Source organism: Chenopodium quinoa, unplaced genomic scaffold (assembly GCF_001683475.1).
Source record: "Chenopodium quinoa cultivar QQ74 unplaced genomic scaffold, ASM168347v1, whole genome shotgun sequence".
In the NCBI taxonomy this organism is placed as follows: Eukaryota; Viridiplantae; Streptophyta; class Magnoliopsida; order Caryophyllales; family Amaranthaceae; genus Chenopodium; species Chenopodium quinoa.
The window spans coordinates 1,014,910-1,037,448 of NW_018744537.1; the positions used below are offsets into that span (position 1 = coordinate 1,014,910).

The window sequence follows — 22,539 nt, forward strand, 5'->3', positions numbered from 1 at the left end:
ATCATTTTACATTCATGCAACTAAAACCTCAAGCACTAAATCTCTTGCATAGCATTCTCTCTTAATTGAACTGACTTTAGCATCGGAGGGGCCTTCCTTGGCAACCACCCCCGAGGCTAGTTTACGTGTTCTTTGCTGTGCAGGAAATCCTCGGCTCCAGTGTTCTTTGGACCGAGACCCGTCTTCTCCACCTTAAAAGGGTCTGCTGAAGGTCCTATTGTTTTTTTATACAAAAATAATTTGGCGTCGTCTGTGGGGAGGATACATAAAATCAAGCCAAAAATCCATCACTCCTAGTGAAAAGCATGACTAAGAGTGGCAAGAGTACCAAAAGTGCTAGAAAGAGGGGCGGTCATACCCCCTCAAGGAAGGAAAAGGACATGATCACGGTGAGGGAGCATCACTCGATTTCACCGTCACCGGAGCCATCCTCTCCTTCCTCAAGAGCTCCCAATTCTCAAGAAAGGGAGGCTTCAAGAGCCTCCAATTCTCAGGAAAGGGAGGCTTCAAGAGACTCATCCTCGCACCAAACTCGACAGCCAACAGTCTCACCTAGGCCGAGTGGGTCTAATGCGAGGAGTCCTTCACCAAACAACAGCCTGCGTTCTCGGTCCCGGCCGAAAGAGACCCCTCTATCGGGGCCCTCTAGAGAGGAAGTGGACAGGGCCGTGGCGGTTTGCATGGAGTTCCTTAAGGCCCAAGGGGGTCAACTCCAACCAACACCTCCTGAGTCTTCATCTCTTCTGCCGAGAAACCTAAAAAGGAGAATCGATCAAGAGAAGGATGGACAAGTTCCATCCTACAAGGAGCTTGGGAACAAGTGGCAGGAGGACACATGGTACACTAATAAGGAAAGGAAGAAGAACCCTCATTTCTTCGACCATTCTGAAACTCGGGACTCAATGAGTTTCCGAAGCAACAATACTACCTCCACATACAAGGAGTCTGCTCGTCGAAGCGTTCATGAACGCTTAGGCTCAAGGGAGGTGAACGTGCATAGCCGCCTCACCTTCCCAGAAAAGACCGGGTCATACACCGAATTGTCTCGGCCACAGACGAAAACCACTTCCACCTCTCTAAGAGGATGAAGTGAGGTCCCTTTGGCCAAGCAAAAGGGGAAGGCCGTAATGGTCCCTACAAGCTCGCCCTCCAAAGTTGGATATTAGAAGAGCATGTGTCGATGGTGAAAATACCGGGGCACATTACTTACGATGGCACCTCGGACCCAAAGGATCACATTGCCTCTTACGAGGGGCACATGTATCTTAACCCCAGGTCCGAGGCGACCTGGTGCAAGTATTTTCCAACAACCCTCAAAGGTGTTGCACAATCGTGGATCACCAAAGGAGTAAAAGAAGGCTCTATATCTGGTTGGAAAGACCTTTCCAACAAATTCAAGAGAAAATTTTCCACGGCTAACCGCCGAGAAAAGATAACTGCAGAGCTGATGAGTCTGCAGCAATCGAAGGTGAAAGCCTCCGCGATTATCTGACTCGTTTCAGCAACGAGTCATCCAGAATTATAAGTCTGGATCAAGGCCTTGCCGTATTTGCACTATGGAATGGTCTGTAAGCTGGAAAAATCCTGAAATTCATGGTCATGCATCCCCCGCAGACCTTGGAGGAAGCTTTGGATGCCTCGGATAAATTTATCCGAGCCGAAGAATGGAACAAGGTAAAATCTCAGTCCCAACCAGGGACTGAGAAAGCTAAAGGACAACTGTCCGAAGGCCCAACATTGAGGAAAGGGAAGGCCAAGGCCTCAGATTCGTCCTCGACTGCCGAGCCGGAGAAAGAAAAGTTTGTCCCCTATGCGGGGAGATACGATTCATACACTCCCCTTACTCTTCCTCGTGCTAAAATCTACAGCACGACAAGGGACGAGGGGAGGTTCAAGAAGCCTCGGCCGCTGCCACCGTGGCATCAGCAAAAGGGCAAAGACTGATGGTGTGAGTTCCACGAGTCTCCCGGACATCACACCGAGGACTGCCTCCAGCTGAAGGACCAGATCGAAGACCTGGTTCGAAAAGGCTATTTAAAGAAATACCTCGTGGATCGCGAGGAGAAAAAAGCCGAGAGAGACTCTCGACAAGATCTTGATTTTCTCCAGAAAAAAGGCAAGCAGCAAGACAAGGACACCCTTGATATTCTTGTCATTTCCGGGGGAATTTCTCGGAGCGTAGTAAAACGCCACTTGAGGGCTCTAACCCACCAAGTGAATCATGCTGTTCTTTGTTTTTAGATGGAAGAAAAACATCTGATGTCAATTTTAATTTATTGAACCAGTGCGACAATATTCATGATTTTATTTTATGCCATATCTTTATAGTTTGCATCTTTAAAGTTACCTTTTTTTTTCTTCAGATTGCCAAAGTAATAGTTATTTTATGTTGCAGCATGATTATCAGTGCATGGTGTTGATATGGGCATACTCTTGCTAATGCCATAGTACAATATCAGTTGTAGAAATTGCTTAAGCTTTATCAACTATTGTTGCATCTTCTGCATTTGAAAATCACGCAATTCTTCTCTACAACCTGTAATTTATGTTAGAGTATTCTATTTCATGATGATTTTTGTGGATTTTACTTTATTACTTAACATATGTGGATATAGTTGTGTTGATGCAGCTGCAGCTATAGGATTAGATCTTTCCCATAATAAACTAAGTGGGAGAATTCCCTCACAACTTTTTAGCCTTTCTACCTTGTCTATGCTACTTGATCTATCTAACAACTGCCTAGTTGGGTCTCTCCCGGAAGAAGTAGAGCAATTGAATAATCTTGAGGTGCTTAATGTTTCTATAAACATGCTCTCTGGTGAGATACCAAGCTCCCTTAGTAGCTGCATTGCGTTAGACATGCTAGGGATGGAGGTGCATTGGTGACATTAAAGGGTCTTCGTGTTTTGAAGTTGTCACGAAATAAATTATCAGGCAAAATTCTAAATTTTCTTATAAGTTTGCAGCTGCAAGTACTTGAGGGTGCAGTACCTAGTGATGGAGTCTTCAGCAATCTAACAGCCTTTTCGGTCCATGGAAACAATAGGCTCTGTGGAGGTATACCTCAGTTAAAGCTGCCCCACTGCAATTTCAATAATACTTGGAAAAGAAGATCGTGGAGGAAATTAACCGTGATTTTTCTTTCTACATTTTCCGGAGTTACTACACTGGTGGCATTATATGTGCTATACATCTTCCGGCACAAAAGGGGAACTAAGACATCTTCCAAATTTGTCGTACCAAACCCTTCTTAAAGCCACAAATGGCTTCTCTGGGGAAAATTTGATTGGCAGTGGTACATTTGGGGTTGTGTATAAGAGAAATTTTGACGACAATATATCAACAGCTGCAATCAAGGTATTCAAACTCGAGCATCATGGTGGTTGCAAGAGTTTTATGGCAGAATGTGAAGTCCTTCGAAACATCAGACATCGGAATCTTGTCAAGGTGATATCAGCTTGTTCAAGTGTTGATTATCAAGGAAACGGTTTTATGGCTTTGGATTACGCGTACATGGTGAATGGGAGTTTAGATGATTGGTTGCATCCAGCAAGAACAATAAGGAGGCTTCAAGATGCACCAAGGACCTTAAATTTCCGCCACAGACTTGATATTGCAGTGGATGTTGCATTTGCTTTAGAGTATCTTCATCATAATTGTGGGGCATCTATAGTTCATTGTGACCTCAAACCAAGCAATGTTCTCCTTGATAATGAGATGGTCGCACATCTTGGTGACTTTGGTTTGGCTAAATTTCTTTCAGGGGACGTTAATAGCTCTGCAAATCAGTCCAACTCTATCGGTTTCAGGGGAACTATTGGCCATGCTCCTCCAGGTAATGAGCTACTCACATCCGTAGCGTTTTCTACATAGTTGATCTCTAATCATAAATCCATTAAGCTTTAATTTTGTTACATTCACCTTAATCAATATTCCTGGTCATATAACATTTGAGGTATGACTTAATGCAGAATACGGTTTGGGAAATGAAGCATCTACTCACGGCGATGTCTATAGTTTTGGAATTTTGTTAATGGAATTGTTTACCGGAAAGAGGCCTACTAATGAAATGTTTAAAGGGGGTATGAACCTCCATACCTTTGTGAAAGCAGCTCTTCCTGAAGGGGTGACCGAAATTTTAGATAATCTTTTTCTTTTTTAGACGTAGTTGGAGAGGAGACAAGTAGCAGGGCAATGTTGGAGTCTATTGTGTTAATTCTTGGCATAGCAGTTTCTTGCTCTGCGGAGCTTCCACATGATAGATTTTCCATGAGTGATGTTTCTGCTAAGCTATCATCTATTAGAAACAAGCTTGTTGGAACTCGTCGCCAACAAAGGCGAAGAATCCTTGCAGGTAAAGATTCTACTACTGCTGTATGAGTTTTTAAGTAAAATCTAAGTTTGATTTTCCCTTGATTACACCGTGCTATTAAGATCCTACAGATGTAAATTAGTTCCTTCTGGCTGCAGGTGCACGAGGTGATTGATGTTTTGCAAAGCTGCTTAGCTCTTTTGATCAGTAAGCAGTGTTCTAGTGATCATGAAGGCTGTCCTAAAATGTTAAGTCAAATATTTACTTGATAAAGGCTGTCCTAAACTACTAATGTCCTCCACATTTTGCACATACATGTCCCTACAACATGTTCAAAACTATTACAAGTAATAATCCAGCCATTTGTTCTTCATTCACTAACTTATTATTCTATGAATTTCATGTCTTTCACTATATTGTCTATATATAACATCTCTATCGTTATTGATAGGTCTTATATCTAGCTCCAAATTATTAAACATGTTGAGCTCATGCTATTTCTTTTCTTGGATCTTTTTCTCTATTGGTATGTTTGCTGTCCGCTGCTCTCGATAGCCCGGATGGGCAACGACACAGACTGGCTAGCGTTGCTTGAAATCAAATCCAAAATAACAAATGACCCTCTTGGTGTCATGAGTTCATGGAAAAACACCCGCCACTTTTGTGACTGGTACGGGGTAACCTGTGGTCGTAGGCACGAACGAGTCATGAAACTTGACTTGCATTCATTGCAACTCACAGGTATCCTCTCTCCCCATCTTGGTAATTTGAGCTTCTTAAGGGAGTTGTACCTTCAAACAATACTTTTGAAGGAACAATACCGCGAGAAATTAGTCATTTGCAAAGGTTGCAAATTTGATGGTTGTATAATAATTCCATCGGAGGGGAAATTCCATCGAACATATCAAGTTGCTATCGACTTATCGATATTAGCCTCGATGGTAATATGTTGGTGGGAGAAATCCCTCTTGCAATATCTTTACTTGTCAAGTAACAACTTAACAGGCAACATTCCTTCATCTCTCGGGAACTTATCATCCCTCTCGATGCTCTTTATTGCTCAAAACAACTTGTTCGGTAGGATCCCATTTGGTCTAGGCAAACTAAAAAGTCTTACCATTGTAGATTTACAATATAACAAGTTTTTTGGAGTTGTTCCACACTTGATCTTTAACCTTTCACTATTGACAATTTTAGATTTAAGTCATAACGACTTGATAGGAAGCCTTCCTCTAGATTTTGGTAACGCGTTGCCACATCTTCGATCGTTTTCAATATCAAATAATCGATTTGTTGGACAAATTCCAGCTTCGATATCCAACTCCTCAAATCTAGAAGTTCTCCAATTAGGTGAGAACAATCTTCAAGGCCAAGTTCCTTGTTTACACAAGCTAGTAAAGCTTACTCGCCTCGGCCTTTATACTAACTCACTTGGGTACGACCAAGTTGATGATTTGAAATTTGTATCTTCCTTGGCCAATGCTACCGATTTACAAGCGTTAGACATAAGTCAAAATAATTTCGCGGGAGTTTTTCCTAATATTATTTGTAATTTCTCAACACTTACCTATATAATATTAAGCCAAAACCACCTAATTGGAGAAATACCAAATTGTATTGAAAACGTAGCAAAATTGCAATATTTTGCTGCTGATCAAAATGCAATTTCGGGGGTCATTCCCCATAGCATAGGGAAGCTTCAATACCTCTACTTTTTACTTTTACGAAATAACAATTTGTCTGGAGTTATTCCACCTTCAATCGGAAACTTAATAAAATTATCTATTTTCGGCTTTTCCGAGAATAGACTTGTAGGACAAATACCATCGTCTCTTGGAAATTGTAGTCTGCTAACAGAATTGGATATTTCTAATAACCATCTTAGTGGCAGGATACCGTTACAACTTTTTAGTCTCCCCGCCTTGTCCTTGGTACTCAACGTATCCAGAAACCACCTTATCGGATCCCTCCCTGAAGAAGTTGGGCGGCTGAATAATCTTGACGCCCTTGATGTTTCGCGTAACATGTTATCAGGTCAGATACCAAGCTCTCTTGGTAGTTGTGTGTCGTTAGAGTATCTCTACATGCGCGAAAACAATTTTTATGGCACCATTCCTAACACATTGGAGACGTTAAAAGGTCTCTATTGGTTAGATTTGTCACACAACAATTTATCTGGCAAAATCCCAAAGTTTTTATCGAGGTTCCAATTGCTAGGGGCCCTCGATTTATCACATAATAGTCTTCAAGGTGAAGTACCCATTGGTGGAGTCTTTAGCAACGCGAGTATTGTAGTACTAGATGGAAACAGTATGCTTTGTGGAGGAATTTCTGAGTTAAAATTGCCTCACTGCAATGATTTTAGCCGCGATACTCAGAAAAGAAAGCCAAAGAAGCATAAGAAGAAATTACAAGCAACAATTGTTTCAGGGATTTTTGGGGTTATTTTGTTAGTGGCTTTACTTGTATCACTATATATATTCAGGCAAAGAAAGAGTAGGCACTCAAATAAGGAAATTTTAGCTTCTGAAGTTTCAGAAAATTTTCCTAATTTGTCTTACCAAACTCTTCTAAAAGCCACAAATGAGTTCTCCTCAAACAATTTGATTGGCAGTGGTACATTTGGGCTTGTTTACAAGGGAGTTCTCGATGATAATGGACCAACTGTTGCCATCAAGGTGTTTAGTCTAGAGTATCGTGGTGCGTTGAAGAGTTTCATGGCTGAATGTGAGGTCCTTAGAAGCATTAGGCATCGAAATCTAGTTAAGGTGATAACAGCTTGTTCGAGTGTTGATTATCAAGGAAGAGATTTCAAGGCTTTGGTTTATGAGTACATGGGGAATGGTAGCTTAGATGATTGGTTGCATCCATCGAAAATGATTGAAGGCACAAGTAATAACTCAAGGAATATGAATTTTCACCAAAGGCTTGACATTGTGATCGATGTTGCATTTGCTTTGGATTATCTTCACCATCATTGTGGTGCTTCCATAGTTCATTGTGACCTGAAGCCAAACAATGTTCTCCTTGACAATGAAATGGTTGCGCGTGTTAGTGACTTTGGGCTAGCCAAGTTTCTCCTACAAGACAACATCAACTCTCATGCAAATCAATCCAGCTCAATTGGTGTAAGAGGAACTATCGGCTACACTCCTCCGGGTAACTATAATAGTCACAATAATATCTCATGTTCGGAATATTTGTTACATTTTCTAAAAATAGTATCGGTTTTGTTTGAATGGAGGGTACTATAAACCAAACCTTTTAATTCATCACATCAATTTCGTATTTTTGTCATAACTGCAGAGTCTGGTTTGGGAAATGAGGTGTCTACTAGCGGCGATGTCTATAGTTTCGGGATCCTTTTATTTGAGATGTTTACAGGTAAGAGGCCTACTGATCACATGTCGAAGGTGGGCTGAGCCTACATCGCTTTGTGAAAGAAGCTTTGCCGGAACAGATGAACTCAATTCTAGATCCCGCTCGTTTTCAAGATATAGATGAAGAGGAGACTAATGATACGAGTAGTAGAGTAATGTTGGAGGCCTTGACTTCGATATTTGGAGTAGCACTCTCTTGCTCAGCTGAAGTGCCGCGAGAACGGTTGGAAATGAGTGATGTTGTTGCAAAGCTATCATCGATAAGGAGCAAGTTCCTTGGAACTCGTTTACGACAAAGGAGGTTCATTCTAATGGGTAATGATTCAACTATTTCTTTGAGATTTTCACCTGATTGATATGAAATTATATGAGTACGACCTTATTTGTTCATTTTCTCAATGTAGGATCAAAAGAGTGATCGATGTCGAATTGAGTCAAGTTGCTCTGCCTTTGAGGAAGTTTGTGTAATTGTAGAAAGAAGAATGAGAACAACCATATGTTTATATATGTTCAAAACTTCTATATATGTTGAAAATTGCAGCCGCTTGATCTCGGATATTAGCATTCAATAAAATATCAAGAACACTTGTACTCAATTTATTTTCTATTCTGTTATTTTAACTTTGAAAAACAAAGGAGTATGACAACATACAGTTACAAATATATTTGATATGGTTACAAGCTCATCTTTTTTGATCATTAACTTTTTTCTTGAAGGGATTTTTTGATCATTAACTAGGCTTTTGGCCCATGCAATATAACAATTGTATAAAATAAAATCAACTTAGAATCAATTTATTTTTAATAGTTATATATATTTTTTTTTTCTTATGAAGAAATGTAAAGAATAGGGAGAGGAAAAGTTAAACATCACAGCAATGATGTATATTCATTAAAATATTAAGTATGTAAATATATATTAAATTATCAATTAAATTATTTTGGAAAAAAAAAAAAAATTAATGGAGGGGATGATACTTGGCGCATGTGGTTTGAGATTTATAAATTAGGTACTGTAACTATGTATACACTTCTAGACTTCTAGTACGTTAGATATACATTAAATAAAAATTTACTTTATATATCCAAATATTATATATACTTCCTTTATTTATTTATTTATTTTGACGGATTTCTTTGTTTCTTTTTAATACTATGTACTTGTATAACTGTACGTATCGTAATATTTTGAAAGTCCACATTCTAGCTCATGTAAAAGTTTAATCATGACTTTGGACCAAGTGTGAAAAGATCCCATAGCTTTTATGAATTTTTTTTGGTAAGGTATATGTTTCAACTTTCCAAGTCGTCGCTGATCATCTAGGAGTCGTCTCTCACATCGAGTCAGCAAGTCAATATGTATTTACTTAGGCCTTGTTCACTTCACCTTAAAAAAAAAAAATTCAGTAAAAATAATTTTAGTTCATTAAAATTAATTTTAGTTCAGTAAAAATAATTTCACTTCAGTAAAATTAATTTCAATTCAGTAAAAATAATTTCAGTTCAGCAAAAATAAGGTGAAATAAACAGGGTCTTAGTGTAAAACTATCACGTAGAACTTTAAATTTGTAATGATTGTGTGTTTGCTTGTTGCACAACTTTCTTGCACATGTATAATATAAACATTTATACCAAGTATATCCTTAAATACTTTCCTAAAAAAAAAAATTTATATCCTTAAATACCAGTTATACAAATAGTAAAAAATAAAATACACGATGCTCCTATTTTAAAATTACACATTCATACGAATCAACCAAGATTGACCGAACTCATGCACGATAATTTTTACTTTAAACATTAACGATTCAATGTTATTTTTTAATTTCAATCCCAATAGTTTTTACATGTCCACATTGGTGGTCACTAATGAAGAACATATATATACTAGTTGTTGGAAAAAATATAGTTTAATAATTCAAGTGTTAAATTTAATATACCAAAAATGGAAATATTTTCGTTTAAAGTACTTTATAATCCAAGACTAGTAAACGGTCTTCCACAACATGCACCTACCTACTACACTCGTATTCTTTCACCGATGTTCGTTCCCATCAATTTTATGTTTTTTTGGTGATTAATTTAAAAATGGAGGGAGTACATTTTTTCTTCAAAAGTTGAGTTGTGTTTCGTTCACCTTTCACGAATAGATCATATGGTGCAAGTGCAATGATTCGTATACTACCTCCATTTCAAATTATTTATAAATTGGAGTATTATTTTGAGATAAAAATTATTCTAAAGTTGCAAATAATTTAAAACAGAGATATTAATTTTCTAATGACACATTTTTGAGATTACAACCAACTTTTAATTTTCGTAATACAAACAAAAAAACAATTTATATAAATTTGTTGTCAACTTCTATTCAACGATCGTAGTTTTGATGAAGAAAACCCTTATTTAATTCAATTTTATGTATTTGTTGATTTAAATTTCATTTGTAGATGGCATATAACTTTTAATTAATGAATTGATTAATTTCAAAAATAAATTTGTTGTCAGCTTCTATATTTCAACTAACTTCAAGACGTTCAATCTTATGCCAACTTTTGTTTAGAATAACAACTAAAAGAATTTATAACTATTCTTTTTTTTTTTAAAAAAAAAAAAAAAAAAAGATAGATTATTTACCTACTTCAAAAAAACGTACATGCATGTCAATGGGCCTAATGTGAAAAATGTTATACTCTCTTTAAGTCTTTATTTATTTAAGTGTTATATTTACAAAATGTGATCATGTTTTTCAATTGTTACGTTTTAATTATTTTTTTTTTTTTTTTTAAAAAAAAAGCCAAAAAGTTACATTAATATGTTATTTCTCTCCTTTCATATTCCCTACTCAAATTCACTACAAATTTTTTTTTTATTATTTTTTTCCCAACTCACATTCATTACTTTTCAATAAACTATTAACCCCACTATCTTTCTTTAATAATTTTTTTTAATACTCAAACTAACCCACTTACCTACTATTTTATTTACGTTAACTAAATTGCCTAATAGCTAACACTATGTGCCAGTCAAGTGTTACAAGGTGTTAACTTGTATACCAATTTGTCGCTGATTGCTAATTTTAATACCAATGTGTTTTAAGGGTGCTAATTTTTATACTAACAATCATCAGCGTAACTTTAAATTTATACCAATGTGTCACAAAGACACTAATTTTTAAACTACCTCTGTTTCATATTATTTAAAATAATTAAATATTTTCTAATCATATTCTGTGTTAAGTTGTTGCAAATAATATAAAATGAAGGTAGTATCAATATTGTAAATTGATCTACTAACTTATAATTGCCGTTGCATATGATTTACGGCACGGAACTACGTGACCTCTGGAATAGTCAGATAAAATGAGTAGATCAAACAAAACTAGTAATTGTCTAGATGTGTCAATGGACATTGACATGTAATCATGTATTAGTGCGTGTATGACTCAGCTAGCTTAAAAATTCTCTAGTCTTCTTGTATTTTCATTTAATTGCTAATTTATTTATTTTTTTCCTTTTGGGCTGGAAATTAGAGTCAAGTCGTCTCTCACCAGTCACGCCATAGTCTCTGGTTTATATAAAGTCCCCCAAATAGCAAAGAATAGTTAAGAGTGTTCTTTCCAACTCTTAACTAGTCTGTAAATCTGTATTCTTATACCAGAGAAGGCTTTACTTCCATAAGTTAGCATAATGTCATTCTCTACATTTTACCTCATCATTTTGGCAACTGCTTTCATGTACTGCCTTCATTTTTCCGTTGCTGGGACAAATGAAACAGACAGGTTAGCATTGCTCGATTTCAAAGCAAAAATTACAGGTGACCCTCTTGGGGTTATGAGCTCGTGGAATGATACAACCCACTTCTGTGAATGGCATGGTATTACATGTCATCGAGGCCGGAGAGTCAAGAAGCTGAAACTATACTCTTCCAAGCTCACAGGTTTCCTCTCTCCATCTATTGGAAATTTGAGCTTCTTGAAGGTGTTGCAACTGTACAATAATACTTTGGGTGGTACAATTCCTCCTGAAATAGGCCGCTTGCATCGACTGCGCGATCTCCAGCTCGGTAACAATACAATTGAAGGCCACATTCCACCAAATATATCAGCTTGCTCAAGGCTCTTGGCCCTCGATATCCGCAATAACAGGTTGGTAGGAAAGATCCCATCTAAAATTAGTTACCTTGTGCATCTACAATATATTAATCTTCATAACAACAACTTGACAGGAACCATCCCTTCATCTTTCGGGAACTTTTCATCCCTCTACTTAATCGACCTAGAGTCCAACAACTTAAGTGGAAGCATCCCAGAGAGCTTAGGCAAACTTAATAAATTAACATATCTCGCACTCGGTGAGAACATGTTATCAGGGATAGTCCCATCTTCAATCTTCAACCTCACACTCTTAGTCTCTTTTGGTTTAGGATTTAATAATAACTTGGAGGGAAGCCTTCCTTCAGATTTGGGCATCAAACTTCCAAATCTGCAGTGGTTCTCCATCTCCAGTAATAATTTCACCGGATCAATTCCTACTTCTATATCCAATTCCTCAGGTCTAACAGTTCTTCAGTTAGATGATAACAATCTTACTGGACAAGTTCCTTCTCTGCACAAATTAGCAAATCTCTCAATACTTTTTCTTAGCAATAACTCACTAGGGCATGGCCAAGCTGGTGATTTGAACTTTGCTTATTCATTGGCCAATGCAACTGATTTACAAGTACTAGGTATAGGTGATAATATTTTATCAGGAAATTTCCCTAAGATCTTCTGTAATTTCTCAATGCTTTCCTCTTTAGAAATTGATGATAATTATATAGACGGACAGATTCCAGCTTGCATTGAAAACCTTGAATACCTGACAGGATTTGCTGCTTCCGGTAACCAACTTTCTGGAATCATTCCTCAAGGCATAGGAAAGCTCCGTAATCTCGACAGATTAATGTTAGATGCTAACCAATTCTCAGGGAAAATACCATCCTCAATCGGGAACTTAACAAAGATGACTATTCTAAATCTATATCATAATAATCTTGTTGGCCAAATTCCTTCAACTCTAGGAAGTTGTAAAAACCTACTAGGCATGGATCTGTCTTTCAACCGCCTCAGTGGTAGAATACCCTCACAACTTTTTGATATCTCTACCTTATCCATTGGTCTTTATCTATCATTCAACAAGTTAAGTGGGTCCCTTCCTGAAGAAGTAGGGCAACTCAAGAATCTAGGTTTGCTTCGCGTTACAGGAAACACGTTGTCCGGTGAAATACCAAGCACACTCAGTAGTTGTGTAGAGTTGACGAATCTGTACATGGATGGAAATTTTCTTCAAGGCGCCATTCCTGATGCATTGAGCGAATTGAAAGGTCTCAATGAGTTGGATTTGTCTAAAAACAATTTATCAGGTAAAATTCCGCAATTTTTGGAGAGCCTTCCATTGCAAATGCTGAATCTATCATACAATAGCAAGCTCGAAGGTGAAGTACCCACTGGTGGAATTTTTAGTAATGCAACAGGTCTTTCACTAGATGGAATTAGGGGATTGTGTGGAGGTCGACCGGAGTTGAAGCTTCCTAAATGCAACAAAAAGAACCAGAAAAAAAGCCTAGGTCACAAAAACAGATTCATACTTGGAATAGTTTTCGGACTTCTTGGAATTATATCGATGGTGACAATATTTGTGTCACTTTATATCTATTGGTATAAAAAGAAGACTAAATTACCCACACCCTTGGGTAATTTTTCAGAGAACTATCCAAATTTGTCTTATCAAACCCTTTTAAAAGCCACAAATGGGTTTTCTTTTGACAATTTGATTGGGAGAGGCACATTTGGGGCTGTATACAAGGGAATCCTTCATGACCTTGTGGAAACATCCATTATTGCAATCAAGATTTTCAACCTAGAGCAGCATGGTGCTTCGAAGAGTTTTATGGCTGAATGTGGAGTCCTCCGGACTATAAGACATCGGAATTTGATCAAGGTCATTACTGCTTGCTCAAGTGTTGACTATCAAGGGAATGACTTCAAGGCTTTGGTTTATGAGTACATGGTTAGAGGAAGCTTAGAAGAGTGGTTGCATCCAGTGGCAATTGATGTGGTTGAGGACACAGATACTGCACCTAGGTTAAGTCTACGACAAAGACTTGATATTGTAGTTGATGTTGCTAGTGCGTTGGAGTATCTTCATCATAATTGTGGTGCACCCATAATTCATTGTGATCTCAAGCCAAGCAATGTCCTACTAGATGAAGAATTGGTTGCACATGTCAGCGACTTTGGGTTGGCTAAATTTCTCTCGGAAAGCATCAGTAGCTCTATTGCAAATCAATCCAGCTCTCTTGGAGTCAGGGGAACTGTTGGTTACGCTCCACCAGGTAAATAATAATAACTGGCTAATCAATATCTTATTCATTTATCCTATTTCTATGTATTTTAGTACATGTAATTTGCGAGATTCTTCTAATATTTTTTAAATTTTTTGGCAGAATATGGTTTGGGAAATGAGGCGTCTACCAATGGTGATGTCTATAGTTTTGGAATTCTACTACTGGAGATGATCACAGGAAAAAGGCCTACTAATGATATGTTCAGTGAAGGAATAAGCCTTCATGACTATGTGAAAGAAGCTCTACCTGAACGAGTGATCGAGATTGTAGATCACTCCCTTGTTGAAGACATAGACTCTGAGGAGATCGATAGCAGGTTAATGTTGGAGGCACTAACTTCTGTACTTGGAATAGCATTGTCTTGCTCAACTGAGGTCCCACAAGAAAGGTTGGATATGAGTGATGTCACTGCAAAATTATCATCAATCAGAAAAAAGCTTCTTGGAACTAGATTAGATCAAAGGAGAATTCGTGCAGGTAATGTATTAACTACCATAATGATGATAAAAAGAGCAACTGCAGAATTATTTCTGTAATGACAGTTTTTAATATCAGTTAGACTTCATTAGTTTTTCTTCTGGTTGCAGGAACACGATGGTGATCAAGATCTCTCTAATATTACCAGCTCATGACCAAGCTTTCTATGTATCTGTGACTTCTCTTAAAAAGAATCTTGCTCTTGTTTCTTATTTTTTTCTTTTCCCCTTACAGTGTTCTGACTTAAGATCTGAACAGTAGAGCAACTATCTACTTCAGATTACAGTCTTTGAATCATTTGATGGTTTTTCTCCTTTAAGCTTTTTGTTTGTATCACAATAAACAATTTTAGTTCCTTATCTATATACTGTGTGATCAGATACATTATTCACTGGCATATCTTTCAATACTCGTACAAAATGTATGTAGCTAATTAAGCATATTCACCAAACCAACCGAGTCATGTTGGATTACTATTAATGATTATAAATGATTAACTTTTGAAAAGTTTGAGAAAAATTCCATGGAAGAAACCTCGATGTACAAACTTTCCAAGTCGTCGCGGACTATGTAGGAGTTATTGGTCACAAGTTCATGACCTCTAGCAGCGTGTCAATTGGGCTACAAATGCTAATTTTTTTTTTCTTTCACTAATGATCTTAATGATGTTTCTACTTCATATGATGTATTGTTTTTATTTGACACTAATGATTAACTTCATACTTCTACGCTTATTAACTTCTTTGATGGTCATATTTGACAATTGCATTATTTTTCCATAGTATTTGCAACCAGTGAGCAGAAACAGAACATGAAATATAGCATAATAAACAGTCCTTTTATGTAGTATAGTTAGGAAAATTAACCTTATTTAGCAGTCCATTTCATGCTCGATACAACCAAAAGTTCCGATTTCCAGCTAACGAGTGAAGTCCATGTTACTGCAACAACTTTTATCCTGATGATAATACCTTCATTTAATACTCAGGCCGCTTATTATGTGCACTACATAGCTGCCTGCCAAAGTATAATCGATCACAAATAACTGAGCAAGATTTAATTCGCCCATATTAATATACAATATCTAGACATCCTATGAGATTTATATATAATTTGATTCATTTCCATTTTCCAGAATTTAATTGTAATTAAACATAAATAAATACAAGAGCAATAGATCATCAACAACCTATTCCAGTCCCACAAAAAAATTAAATATGATGATTTTTCCTACTAATTGAACAATCACGGACCAATACACACACACACACAGTCTCTCTCTCTCTCTCTCTCTCTCTCACACACACACACACACACACACACACACAAAAAAAAAAAAAAACTTGAAACAAAATTTCAGCAAGAACTTCAAATGAATACAGAGTAATTCCTAAAATAATTACAAATATAGCAATAATTAACCATTTTTTGTTAACTAAATTCCAGAATTTTTAACATGTATTGTATTCATTATAAAATTTGAGAATGGCTCGGGTATTAACTAGTCTTACATTCACTTTTCCATGGATATTATATTCAATGTGAACACGATTTTGAGAAGGACCAAATGATGAAATTTTATCACTGTAAATAAATTAATTATTAAAAAAATATAATTTTGGGACACCAAAATGGAAATTAAAATGGAAAATTCCATACAGAGCAGATGGAGTATAAAATTGCAGAAAAACTAACAACTATCCTGGAAATTAAAGAGATAATTGCAAATTAAAATTAATATTAAGTGATCATAAGATGTAGTCAATAAATTGCGTAGAAGAATATAAATACATAATAGTCCATGCCTAAATTTTCAGGAGCCAGGACTAATGACTAATGCCATAGCACATTTTCTTGCATATACTTTATACTTTACAAAACTCCATTGAAAGGTCAAACGATGATTAAGTCCAATATTGGACCGTAGAAACTGGAGGAGTGGAGAGAAATTTCATAACTTGTAGCAAGGGATAGTGGATGTGTGACAGCTGATTGTGATAGCTCGCTCTCTTAGCAATTGTGTTCATCATTCACTAATCTTGTTTTGTCTCCGAAGTCTCATCACCAACGTATTTCTATAAATTTGGTTAGAGACTTTATTTTGATTTTAACATAACCATTATTCATATCTTTTCAACTGTACTGTTGGTGCACCGGAATAGTTAAGTCCCTTAATTATCTCCCAAAGATTAAGCATGTCAAGCATCTCATTTTTCCTAATCATCTGTGCCTCTGCTCTCTTCCACTCCTTTCACTTCTCCATTGCTGGGAGTAATGAGACAGACCGGTTATCATTGCTCGATTTCAAAGCCAAAATTACAGGTGACCCTCTCGGGGTTATGAGATCGTGGAATGACACAGTCCACTTCTGTGAATGGCATGGTATTACATGTCATCGAGGTGGGAGAGTAAAGAAGCTGGAACTATACTCTTCGAAGTTCACAGGTTTCCTTTCTCCATCTATTGGAAATTTGAGCTTCTTGAAGGTGTTGTTCCTGTACAATAATACTTTGGGTGGTACAATTCCTCCAGAAATAGGCCGTTTGAATCGACTGCGGTATCTCTTGCTCGGTAAAAATGCCATTGAAGGCCACATTCCACCAAATATATCAGCTTGCTCAAGGCTCACGGAACTCAATATCGGCTCTGACAGGTTGGTAGGAAAGATCCCATCTGAATTTAGTTACCTTGTACATCTACAACTTCTTAGACTTGAAAAGAACTACTTGACAGGCACCATCCCTTTATCTTTCGAGAACTTATCATCCCTCTCCAAAATCTACCTGTACTACAACTACTTAAGTGGAAGCATCCCAAAGAGCTTAGGCAAATTGAATAAATTAACATTGCTCTCACTTGGAGGGAACATGTTATCAGGGATAGCCCCATCTCCAATCTTCAACCTCACACTCTTAGAGGCTTTTGATGTAGGAGTGAATAACTTGGAGGGAAACCTTCCTTCAGATTTGGGAATCAAACTTCCAAATCTGCAGTGGTTCTCCATTTTCAATAATAATTTCACCGGATCTATTCCTACTTCTATAATCAATTCCTCGGGTCTAAGTGTTCTTCAGTTTAGTTCTAACAATCTTACTGGACAAGTTCCTTCTCTCCACAGATTAGCAAATCTCTTACGCCTTACCCTTGCCAATAATTCACTGGGGTATGGCCAACCTAGTGATTAACACTTTGCTTATTCGTTGGCCAATGCAACTGAGTTACAATACTTGGATATAGGTGGTAATATTTTATCAGGAAATTTCCCTAAGATCTTCTGTAATTTCTCAATGCTTTCCAATTTAGAAATTTATGATAATTATATAGGTGGACAGATTCCAACTTGCATTGAAAACCTTGAACACTTGACAAAATTTAATGCTTTCAGTAATAAACTTTCTGGTGTCATTCCTCGAGGCATAGGAAAGCTCCATAATCTCGGCAGACTAATGTTACATGCTAACCAGTTGTTAGGTAAAATACCTTTCTCAATTGGGAACTTAACAATGATGACTGTTCTTACTCTACAAAATAATAATCTTGTTGGCCAAATACCTTCAGGTCTAGGAAATTGTAATAGTCTACTGTCCTTGAATCTGGCTTCCAACCGCCTCAGTGGCAAAATACCCACACAAGTTTTTGAAATCACTACGTCTGTTCATCTCGACCTATCAATGAACAAGTTTAATGGGTCCCTTCCTGAAGAAGTAGGGCAACTCAAGAATCTAGGTTGGCTTGGCGTTTCTGGAAACATGTTGTCCGGTGAAATACCAAGCACACTCAGTAGTTGTGTAGAGTTGACGAATCTGTACTTGAATGGAAATTTTCTTCAAGGCGCCATTCCTGGTGCATTGAGCGAATTGAAAGGTCTCAATGTGTTGGATTTGTCTAAGAACAATTTATCAGGTAAAATTCCACAATTTTTGGAGAGCCTTCCATTGTAAGTGCTCAATCTATCATACAATAGCAACCTTGAAGGTGAAGTACCCACTGGTGGAATTTTCAGTAATGCAACTGGTCTTTCACTAAATGGAATTAGGGGATTGTGTGGAGGTAAGCCAGAGTTGAAGCTTCCTAAATGCAACAAAAAGAACCAGAAAAAAAGCCTAGGTCACAAAAACAGATTCATACTTGGAATAGTTTTCGGACTTCTTGGAATTATATCGATGGTGACAATATTTGTGTCACTTTATATCTATTGGTATAAAAAGAAGACTAAATTACCCACACCCTTGGGTAATTTTTCAGAGAACTATCCAAATTTGTCTTATCAAACCCTTTTAAAAGCCACAAATGGGTTTTCTTTTGACAATTTGATTGGGAGAGGCACATTTGGGGCTGTATACAAGGGAATCCTTCATGACCTTGTGGAAACATCCATTATTGCAATCAAGATTTTCAACCTAGAGCAGCATGGTGCTTCGAAGAGTTTTATGGCTGAATGTGGAGTCCTCCGGACTATAAGACATCGGAATTTGATCAAGGTCATTACTGCTTGCTCAAGTGTTGACTATCAAGGGAATGACTTCAAGGCTTTGGTTTATGAGTACATGGTTAGAGGAAGCTTAGAAGAGTGGTTGCATCCAGTGGCAATTGATGTGGTTGAGGACACAGATACTGCACCTAGGTTAAGTCTACGACAAAGACTTGATATTGTAGTTGATGTTGCTAGTGCGTTGGAGTATCTTCATCATAATTGTGGTGCACCCATAATTCATTGTGATCTCAAGCCAAGCAATGTCCTACTAGATGAAGAATTGGTTGCCCATGTTGGTGACTTTGGGTTGGCTAAATTTCTCTCAAAGAGCATCAGTAACTCTAACGCAAATCAGTGCAGCTCTCTCGGAGTCAGGGGAACTGTTGGTTACGCTCCACCAGGTAAAAAAATATCGTCTAATTAATATCTCATTCCTTTAATCTATATACTACCTCTGTATATTATTAGTTGCAACTTTGGAATATTTTATATCTCACAAATAATGCCCCAAAGTTGCAACTAATAATATACAGAGGTAGTATATATTTCAGTACATGTAATTTGCTAGATTCCACTAGTATTTTTCTCCAAATTTTCCTCCCCATCATTTTTGACAATAACACTTTAGGTGTGAATAATTTTTGAGAATATGGTTTGGGAAATGAAGCGTCTAGCAATGGTGATGTTTATAGTTTCGGAATTCTTCTACTGGAGATGTTCACAGGAAAAAGGCCTACTAATGATATATTCAGTGAAGTAATAAGCCTTCATCACTATGTGAAAGAAGCTGTACCTGAACGTGTGATCGAGATTCTAGATCACTCCCTTGTTGAAGACATAGACTCTGAGAAGACAGATAGCAGCTTGATGTTGGAGGCACTAATTTCTGTACTTGAAATCGCATTGTCTTGCTCAACTGAGGTCCCACGAGAAAGGCTGGATATGAGTGATGTCACTGCAAAGCTAACATCAATCAGAAACAAGCTTCTTGGAACTAGATTGCAACAAAGAAGGAGAATTCGTGCAGATAATGTTCCAGCTACCCTATGATAATAAAAAGATTAAAAAAACCACAGGATTATTTATGTAATGACTAGTTTTAAATTCAGAATTAGACTTCATTTGCTTTTCTTCTGGGTGCAGGAACAAGAGGGTGATCAAGTTCCCCCAAACTTATTTTATCAGTCCGTGACCAAACTTGTGATGTGGTGGACATTAGAATGAGATAATATGGTTCTGCCTTCTGTGACTTCTCTGAAAAAGCTTCTCCTTTTTTTTTTTTTTTTTTTTCGTTTAAGAATATTTTTAAAAAATAAAAAAATTTGTTCATTAGTTCTGACCTAAGATCAGAATAGCAGATACATCTTGATTGATCAATTTTCAAGTTTTTTGTTCTGGTTTCTGTGTTTCTAAGATGAGCAAATTATAGCTTATCTGAATGAAATTTCATCTTTAAAGGCACAGGCGACTAATGTTAACATACTAGCATTAAGAAAATGGAAGCCAAGCAGCAATATTTCCATTCATAAATTTCATATGAAATCAAAGTATCAAAAAAAAAAATCTGTGAGAGGAAAGCTAATAAACCCAGGCCACTCTGCCCTCCAACTCCAAACTAAACGACACGAAAGCTAATATTTCTCTCTAAAAGCTAAAGTACCAACAATTTAAAGATGATTATTGAACCAAAACCGCATGTCATTCTTTCAATATTCATTTCAAAGGCCCTTCAATGTATTACATGCACATTACTCTGCTGCCTATGATAGGATGTTCTGTAATCAGTACTCTGAAAAGAAAAAAAGGCTAGAGCTCGCCATCATTCGAACAACTAAACATGAAATCAACTTGCATAAATTTCAGTAATGTTTGGCTGTTTGCAGCTAAACCAAGAAGCAGAAACAAAACAAAAAAGCATAGTAAACAGAACTTCTGAGAAGTATAGATAAGAAAACGAACCTTTGTTTAGCAGTCCGTTATCTTAGAAATTTAGATGATCAGTTCCAACTCCAAAAGAATGCAGTAATTCAGCAGCATTAACTCAAAACCGAGTTATTTCGAGCTCACAACAACCAAAAGTTCCAATTTCCAGCTAACAAATGAAGTCATGTTACTTCAGTAACTATTATCCTGCCCTACTTCATGACAAATAGTTGGAAGTTAACTTCAAAGGCAAAAGCAACCATATATTATATATACCTCCATATTGTGCACGATATAAGTATATAACAGCCAAAATAGAATTGATCATGAACAAAATTGGCCAAATTCGTTTACATTATTGATAGCTAGTACAACTTTATCATTAACACCTGTTCAGAATATCAGAATCTTTGCGCTTAAGAATTTAATTTTCTAGATTTTCACTGTTTCTGAATTTGATAATGCCAAAAGCATTTCAGGTTGGAAAAGTTTGAATTCATCTTATTTGATAAAATTTTCAACTCCACTATCTTATCTTCATAGAGTTTATTAAGATTCAAAGGCCTCAAATTCCAATTGCGCAAAAAATTTAAAAAAAAAAAAAAAAATACTCAATTAAACTACTTGAAAAATTATTCAGCCTCAATTTCATTACAAAACAATCAAATTATGATTTATTTTCTGATTTTCATCTTCCAGAACATACATGTAAATTACACATTAAATACAAAACCAAAAGACCAAAAAAAAAAAAAAAAGGATCAATTTCCCTAAGACAAAAAACAACTACCAGTAATACAAAAAATTATACCTTGAGATAAACTTTGGTCAAATTTATGAGCGTGCTATTGAGTACGGAGTAATTCCTAATTTAATAAATGGAGAACGAACTCTCCAGAAAGTCTGTCTCTCTCTTCTCACGCCTGCAATACTGGCAACATACGGCTTCTTCCGAGCAGCGAATATATCGCCGGCAGCCGCTATATGCTTTCCGTTGCCGGCGGGAGAGTTCCAGTAATTTGTGTGAAATCTTTGGGTACTATTGCTAGATTTTTCTTGCCCAATTTAACCCTTCGTTCGTTTTTATTCTTTACGCATCAAAATAAAAATGAAAAAGTCACTTTTATCACCTCTGCTTACAAAATAATCTCACCTTTATCCTCACATTCTTAGATTGGTTTTTATGTTGTTTTTTTTTTTTGTTTTTTTTTTTTTTTTTACAGATAAGGTGCACGGGAAGCCCCCTCCTGTCACACGGGGGGATGAGGTTCAAACCAAGGGGGAGCCTAGATCCTCTAATTGGTTTTTATTTTGATGTTTTTAATATGGAGTAGTGAATTTTAAGGTCAAATCTTCAAAAAGTTGACCATAAAAGTTAAAGGGTAAAAAATCCTCCGTAAAAAAGAAATCGAGTGAGTACGGACTACACAATATTTGCTAAAGTTTGAAAAGAGTAAAGACGTGTTTGTTTAAAAACTGCTCCGCATTGTCCTCCTTCGTCATTTACCTACACCACACGCTTTGTGGTATACCAATGTTGTGTTACACCACTAGCTTAGTTGGCTAAAGTCTTGAGGGTATACCCAAAA

At 36.8% G+C, this 22,539-nt stretch overlaps 5 protein-coding genes across 5 annotated transcripts; all 5 read left to right on the forward strand.

The window, feature by feature from the left end:
- Positions 1 to 1,180: 1,180 nt before the first annotated feature.
- On the forward strand, positions 1,181 to 4,162 carry LOC110698916 (receptor kinase-like protein Xa21). Its single transcript, XM_021876422.1, has 6 exons — positions 1,181 to 1,468; positions 1,615 to 1,799; positions 2,616 to 2,874; positions 2,967 to 3,057; positions 3,209 to 3,835; positions 3,972 to 4,162. Exons 1-6 carry the CDS (start codon positions 1,181 to 1,183, stop codon positions 4,160 to 4,162), a joined length of 1,641 nt encoding a protein of 546 aa, XP_021732114.1.
- A 32-nt stretch (positions 4,163 to 4,194) lies between these two features.
- Positions 4,195 to 8,160, forward strand: LOC110698917 (probable LRR receptor-like serine/threonine-protein kinase At3g47570). The gene is made up of 6 exons (XM_021876423.1): positions 4,195 to 4,374; positions 4,471 to 4,549; positions 5,510 to 7,471; positions 7,619 to 7,696; positions 7,807 to 7,993; positions 8,097 to 8,160. The coding sequence occupies exons 1-6, from the start codon at positions 4,195 to 4,197 to the stop codon at positions 8,158 to 8,160; spliced, it is 2,550 nt and encodes an 849-aa protein (XP_021732115.1).
- A 1,975-nt stretch (positions 8,161 to 10,135) lies between these two features.
- LOC110698509 (probable LRR receptor-like serine/threonine-protein kinase At3g47570) lies at positions 10,136 to 14,992 on the forward strand. The gene is made up of 3 exons (XM_021875950.1): positions 10,136 to 14,064; positions 14,176 to 14,553; positions 14,664 to 14,992. The coding sequence occupies exons 1-3, from the start codon at positions 11,379 to 11,381 to the stop codon at positions 14,675 to 14,677; spliced, it is 3,078 nt and encodes a 1,025-aa protein (XP_021731642.1). The 5' UTR covers positions 10,136 to 11,378; the 3' UTR covers positions 14,678 to 14,992.
- Positions 14,993 to 16,748: 1,756 nt separating this feature from the next.
- LOC110698918 (probable LRR receptor-like serine/threonine-protein kinase At3g47570) lies at positions 16,749 to 17,738 on the forward strand. The gene has a single exon (XM_021876424.1). It carries the CDS (start codon positions 16,749 to 16,751, stop codon positions 17,736 to 17,738), a length of 990 nt encoding a protein of 329 aa, XP_021732116.1.
- Positions 17,739 to 18,056: 318 nt separating this feature from the next.
- LOC110698919 (probable LRR receptor-like serine/threonine-protein kinase At3g47570) lies at positions 18,057 to 20,077 on the forward strand. The gene is made up of 3 exons (XM_021876425.1): positions 18,057 to 18,456; positions 18,529 to 19,428; positions 19,695 to 20,077. The coding sequence occupies exons 1-3, from the start codon at positions 18,057 to 18,059 to the stop codon at positions 20,075 to 20,077; spliced, it is 1,683 nt and encodes a 560-aa protein (XP_021732117.1).
- Positions 20,078 to 22,539: the final 2,462 nt, after the last annotated feature.

Coding starts and splice junctions, on each gene's coding strand:
- LOC110698918 (XM_021876424.1), top strand. CDS start 16,749: ATGTCAAGCATCTCATTTTTCCTAATCATCTGTGCCTCTGCTCTCTTC.
- LOC110698919 (XM_021876425.1), top strand. CDS start 18,057: ATGATGACTGTTCTTACTCTACAAAATAATAATCTTGTTGGCCAAATA. Junction 18,457..18,528: donor GTCTAAGAACAATTTATCAG/GTAAAATTCCAC, acceptor GCAACCTTGAAG/GTGAAGTACCCACTGGTGGA. Junction 19,429..19,694: donor TGTTGGTTACGCTCCACCAG/GTAAAAAAATAT, acceptor TGGGAAATGAAG/CGTCTAGCAATGGTGATGTT.
- LOC110698917 (XM_021876423.1), top strand. CDS start 4,195: ATGTTGGAGTCTATTGTGTTAATTCTTGGCATAGCAGTTTCTTGCTCT. Junction 4,375..4,470: donor GTAAAGATTCTACTACTGCT/GTATGAGTTTTT, acceptor TTCTGGCTGCAG/GTGCACGAGGTGATTGATGT. Junction 7,472..7,618: donor TATCGGCTACACTCCTCCGG/GTAACTATAATA, acceptor TCATAACTGCAG/AGTCTGGTTTGGGAAATGAG.
- LOC110698916 (XM_021876422.1), top strand. CDS start 1,181: ATGGTGAAAATACCGGGGCACATTACTTACGATGGCACCTCGGACCCA. Junction 1,469..1,614: donor TGAGTCTGCAGCAATCGAAG/GTGAAAGCCTCC, acceptor CATCCCCCGCAG/ACCTTGGAGGAAGCTTTGGA. Junction 1,800..2,615: donor GCCGAGCCGGAGAAAGAAAA/GTTTGTCCCCTA, acceptor ATGTGGATATAG/TTGTGTTGATGCAGCTGCAG.
- LOC110698509 (XM_021875950.1), top strand. CDS start 11,379: ATGTCATTCTCTACATTTTACCTCATCATTTTGGCAACTGCTTTCATG. Junction 14,065..14,175: donor TGTTGGTTACGCTCCACCAG/GTAAATAATAAT, acceptor ATTTTTTGGCAG/AATATGGTTTGGGAAATGAG.